This window comes from Salminus brasiliensis, chromosome 1, assembly GCF_030463535.1.
Source record: "Salminus brasiliensis chromosome 1, fSalBra1.hap2, whole genome shotgun sequence".
Classification (NCBI taxonomy): Eukaryota; Metazoa; Chordata; class Actinopteri; order Characiformes; family Bryconidae; genus Salminus; species Salminus brasiliensis.
Window position 1 is genome coordinate 60,470,980 of NC_132878.1, and position 6,031 is coordinate 60,477,010.

Sequence of the window (6,031 nt, forward strand, 5' to 3'; positions counted from 1 at the left end):
GTCTTAAGCATATTAAAAGAGTGGTGAGACAACTCCAGAGGAGCACAGCTGTAAAAGGAGCTGAAATCAGGCTGAGGTCATTACATGTACGGCGTGAGATAAGACTAATCAGTTTGCAAACTCACCAAGACCAGAGCTGTTTATGGCCTTGACTGACTTCTTCATTTTGCTCAGAACGCTGCGGTCTGCATCCAGAGCCTGCAAAACACAATGAATGATTCTTATTAAAAGAGAAGAGGACGAGAGGGAAAGATGTACACAGCAAGGGTGTAAATATTGAACCTCATTATAATTCAATTACCTTACAATATTATTCAGTGCACAACAGACTCAAATTGACTGAATCATTTTGATTAAAACCTGAACTACTTTTAGGCAGTAACAATAAAAATAACACACAAAACTGTGGCTAAATAGTGAGTGCATATTTTATTAAAAATCAATAAAACTAGAAAGGTGCAATTCCTGAAGCAACTCTAAATGGTTGTTGTGAATGCACAACTTAAGTGGTCCCCACTTCCAAGCAGTTGCTATTAGGGATACCGATACCAGTTTTTCCTTTCCGATACCTATACCAGATTTTTAAGTATCTGCCGAAACTGAGTACAGATACCGATACCATCTCCAACTTAAATACTCTATAGCTGGCTATAAATCCTGATATTTAGAGTATTCCTCTTTTTATAGGTTGTACTTACCAGGTTGTACCAAAAGAACAGAATTTACTGCACATTTGAAAAGTTTCTATAAAAAAAAAGAGCTATGAACAAATATAAATTGCCACAATGCAGCAACACATGCAAGTAGAAACGTTGGTTGGTGTTCACATTAATTTGACATTTCAGAGAAGTGATGCCAGAAAAAGAACAATACCAAGAAGAAAACAGAATAATATATATTGAGTAACATTATTGTTGGAACAACTGTAACAATGTACAATCCATTCTAACAGCCCGAAATGGATGCAGTCAGTTCACCACCTTTAGATTGATGCATAACAAAGCATCAATAAATGTGAATAACTTTAGGGCACTTTATATGACACCAATATGATGTCTGAAATGAAAGCCTACTAGCAACATTAAACTCCAGTTTAATACATGATGATACAATATGCCACATTGCTTCATAAGCATCATGATTGGTCAACCATATTAACTCCTTAAACAGTTGATCCTCTAGAGCTCTTCAAGCCATGCACATTGTTCCTATTTCCTTTCCTTCAATTCAGACACCCTGAACCCCAGGGTGAGTCATGCTGTAGGAATTGGCTCAGATGTGGAGATGGAGTTAGGGATAGCCCAGCAGACACAGTCACTGTTTAAACAGTAACACACGTGGCACAGCACCAAGGCAAATCAGCCTAGTGTGGGTCGATATATTGTCTACATCTGTAAAACTGTTCCATGATACTGACTGACTGAAAAACTGTTAATAAAACCTTTGTTAACTGTAATATATGTCATTCCAATAATGGGCCCTTATTCATCACGAAATTGGCAGTTTTCACAAAGATTCTTTCATCAATTTTCTGACATTGTTTACTCATTTGCTATTTGTTGAGTTTACGAGGACAGTGGGATCCATTATTATGATTGCAGAGCTGTGAACTACTTTGTGGTTTAAAAACATCATAAATCATAGATTTTCTCTTAGGACTTTCCTCAAGAAGATCTTTAAGAAAGATATAAGTGAATGAGGCCCAGTATATTCAACACTGCGTCACATTCTTTTGCTGTCACTTTAAGCGACGCAAAATACACCTAAGCAGTCCATTCAAAGCTATTTCTGTCAGACTGAAAAAGGAATAGCTATAGCATAGTTAGCTGTAAACCAAGAGTCTGTTCATTTAACTGATGCTTATTCCACCAATCCAATCACATTTACCACAATGAGCCACGGAGTCCATTCAGAGTGCACAAACAAAGCCTTTATGACTGTTCTAGCGCAACCAGAGTGAGGAAGTGCAGGCAAATAAGCTTACAAAGCTTACTGAGAGAGGCAGAGTGAGAGAAGGAAGAGAGAGAAGAGAGAGAGAAGGAAGAGAGAGGAGAGAGAGAGAGAGAGAGAGAGAGAGAGAGAGAGAGAGAGAGAGAGAGAGAGAGAAGAAAAAGCAGAAACAAAGAAAACAGGCCGAGAGAGAAAGAGGGCAAGTAAAAACAGGAGCCTGGGCAATCAGAGCCTTAGGCTAACACAATTCAGAGAGAGCGAGAGAGAGCAGGCAGTAGAGAGCAATGGAGTTTCCATCAGGCAGGTTTCAGCAGGACCCAGCACAGTGGAAGAACTGGAAAGAGGAGTGCTGCATGTCAGTCAGCGAAACTGACAACTATCTTTACTTTACTGTGTGTGTGAGTGTGTGTGTGGTTGAGTGTGAGAGAGAGAGAGCATTCGGGGAACTCTGAACACAGTAAGACAATATCCATATCCACATATGCAGTAAATAAAGAGGGCGGCACTCAAACTACTACAACACACACATACCACTAGATACTGAAACTATCTGAACCACTAATAGAACACTGTTAGAGACTGGTCTTCTTTCTTAAGATCAGAAGAATCCACACAATACCAATACTGTACTAATGAGGGGTCACCAATGTCTGAATTCTTTCCCCTGAAGCTCAATAAAATAAATGTTACACAGTTCTATAAGAGACTTATGGGATCTTAGAGATGTTCCACTCAGGCTGGGGTGATCTGAATCAGACAAAAGATGTTTAAGGGATCAGTGAGATTGTATTTTGGTCAAATAACAATTAAAATAAATAAATAAATAAAATAAAATAAAATAAAATATAAATAAAACAATTGCCTAAAGGGACCCCCTAGTGAGAATTTCCAGTTTAAAGAGGGAAACCCTATCTGGTGATGTATCTGATGGTGATAAGCAATTCCTTCAAACTATTAAAGCCGAAAGGACATAATGCTATGCTATAAAATATTATAAAACATGTTAATTGACATTTAATGCTAGTTTTAGGCCAAAAGCTAATTTAAAATACTTTCCTGATTTAAAACACAGAAGTAATATGTCCAGGAGGAATAAATGAAACTAATGAATTATTTCTTTTTCTCTGGGGTGTTATGGTGGGTTCTTACTGGTAAGATGATTTCAAGCTTATACTGCAAGTTCAGTGGCCTTGACTCAGTACAGAATGAGACAGTTGAGTGACCTGGCTGGTTACTTCCTCTACTGCCTGAACTCAAATACTTCTTTGGACTCCAAAATCAGCTGTGTGGAGAAATCACTTCCTCATGCCAAGCCCACAGTGGCTAAAACAAATGCTTAAACAGAGTGAAGAGACCGTCAGCGCCCCATAGACACGTACCAAGCTGTTTTAGAGAACATAATTGCAGCAATTCTACACTTACACTAACTTTAGCTACAGACAAGTTACAGGATGTCAGTTCTACACAGCCATTTCCAACAGTATTATCCTGTTATTCTATTTTACAGGTCTTAACTGTAAAATAAATGCATTGTCATGCAGGAGCAGTGAGGCATAGTGCCGGTGTGGCAGTAGCTGGTGGCAATTCCTAGTGTTTAAGTTCTTGATTCTCATCCATCCTCATAATTAATGTATTAATTCAACACTGAGTCAGCAAAGAGACAGTGTTAAAATACAGCATATTTCCAGTGTTACATTTAACCCTGAAAGTGAACGATGTGTAACCCTGAAGGAGCAGGATCTACGGGGGGATCTACCTACTGTAAATCCTGTGTTATGCTAGTTACTGTAAGTTGTAAGTTGCTGAACTGTGTGCTGCATGTTTTTATATCTGTAGGTACAGTGTGGCCACAGAGCTCTAATGCACACTTTTTTCCACAATCACCACAATTTATAAGACACGTGGTGTGAGTAATGACCACAGGCTACATAGTGGGTGGACTTAAGAGTCAGTTACTGACTTCTTCAGTTCTTTACTTGACTTCCTCCAATGTGTTTTTCGTCTGTGAATGAAAATACCTTACCACTAAAGTATTGTATTATGCTATACCGTGTAAATGTGGAAGTATTTCCTACAGAGTTAAAACAATGCATTAAATACTGTACTCTCCTCTGATACATACAAACCCTCCGGCTTTTTTTTACTTCTGCTGATGTGGCATTGCCAGGCAGCCAACACACCCGGAGGAAAGCACCGGGTCCCCAGCTCCATCACACCAGCTAACAGACGCCTGTGCCGGCCAACATCGCTTAAGAGTGAGGAGAGGAGAGGGCGCCATCTACCCACTGGAAAGAGCACGGCCAATTGTGCTCTCTCGGATTCCGGCTGCTGATGGCAAAGCAGCGTGGCTTGGGAAGCACCCGAATGAATTCAGTCAGTAACAAAGTTACTATCTATTTTCCAGAGTAGTCACTTGGTGCGGACCTACAATGAGAACCACAACTGCTCTTCGGCTGTTTCTGGAACTGTTGTAGGGTACTGAACCTTATGTTAGATAAGGGGTTATCAATCAAAACACCAGTTCGTTTAGCAAGCAGAATAAACACGGTGACCTAAATCTGGATTTTATTCTCTCAAAGCAGTTTCGCATTTCAGCTTAATCATATATATATCTACAGTGGACGTTCACATGCCAGTGCAAAGGGTTTACAAAAGGCTTGGAATTTTAAGGATTTGCTTGACCACTGTTGTCTAAAACGAAAGACAGCTTCACATTTCCTGACATAACTGCTGCCATTCTAACATTAACCTTAACTGAAGACCGTTCTACTTCCTTATGTATAGTTATAACATAGCTAGTTACTAATACTGCCCTCTGAGCTGCATGGATCCAGCGTACCCACTTGGTTTCGAGCTACAATGCTGTGACACAACTGCTCTTCAGAGGTTCATGCTGTTGGGAGAACTTCAGGCACGGGTTTCCTAAAGCTGACTTTGGAGTTCAGAACAGGATAGACCCTGATGAGACCTGGTTAATATGAGGCCAATCTGACTGGCATTGAAGCATGTGGACTCTTCAGAGTGCAGGGTCCCATTTGTGGAGCCAGTTCCTTCAAAGACAGCAGAGCTTCCTCTAGAAGGCCCGGTTCAGAGTGGCTGTAATGAGTCCATGAGTAATGTCCAAACTAAACTTACTGAAACATTTTTCCAGATATATGTCATTTATAAAATAGTATAAGCGTCCTCGTATGCCGTATTAGCCTGGGCTGAGGGCTTGGTTCAGTGGGCTGAGGGCGAGGTTCACCTCCAGCTACTCCAGCTAGTGGGATGGAGAAACCTTTGATTTCACAAGGAGGAAGTAATTTTCCCTTCCTCTCTGGGCAAAGAATTTCACCGCTCGCCATAACAAGAGCACTGGTAGTACAGCAGCCTGTAGGCAGCCTACAGTGAGTGGTAAATACACTAACCACACGTCCCGAGAGCTCACTTACACACTTTTGCCCGAGACTGTGTGTTCAGACTGACTTTCACACGAAGCTCCTCACTCACCTCCTCCAGTGCGGCCACCGTGCTCCGGCAGTGGGTCATTCGAGTGGTGAAAATTGAAGTCGTGGGAGCTTTATAGTCCTCATTGGTGATGTCCATAAACTCGGATACTGACAGCTGGTCCGGCATGACTCTGGGTCTTTTTGAACAACGACCAGAGTCAAAAGGGGTCGTTCTGTTCTTCTACAGAGAAAACAGCAGCTCGGCTGTGTAGTGGCTCCCAGAAGTGCAGCTTTCCTTGCTGGTTAAACTGCCTCAGAGTTCACGGTCCCCCCCTGAAGACACGAAGCAACACAAACAGGCGCAGCAAGTAAGAGCAGTCCCTGAGCAGAAGTCACAAAACCCCATCACCTCTCAAGCTTTCTGGAGGCGCAGAAAACCACCGTTCACCTCGGCTCTCATGACTACTCCATTTACCTCCCAGCTCTCACCTTCTCACTCCAGCAGCCCAGCCTACCTGCCCCACACTTCGCTCACAGCCAGCTACACACAGAGCCGAAGAGACGGGAGGACCAATAGCAAAGCGCGCTGATAACACGGTCCAATCAGAGCTGCTACTGTAAGAGCTGGACCAATCAGATTAAGTACTGTAAAA

General features: G+C 41.8%; 1 protein-coding gene across 5 annotated transcripts in view; it reads right to left on the reverse strand.

The window, feature by feature from the left end:
• asap2b (ArfGAP with SH3 domain, ankyrin repeat and PH domain 2b) overlaps nt 1-5,891 on the reverse strand; it is a 25,538-nt gene extending 19,647 nt beyond the window's left edge. For 3 of the 5 annotated variants that reach the window (XR_011979956.1, XM_072684495.1, XM_072684525.1), the window contains exons 1-2: nt 5,440-5,891; nt 126-198 (exon numbers count right to left, since the gene is read on the reverse strand). Coding sequence is in view for 4 of the 5 variants with exons in the window: in XM_072684495.1 (XP_072540596.1) it covers nt 126-198; nt 5,440-5,565 (199 nt within the window). In the remaining variant the exon portion in view is untranslated. The remainder of the gene's footprint in view (nt 1-125; nt 199-5,439) is intronic. The other 2 variants (XM_072684512.1, XM_072684503.1) reach the window with 2 other exon arrangements.
• Nucleotides 5,892-6,031: the final 140 nt, after the last annotated feature.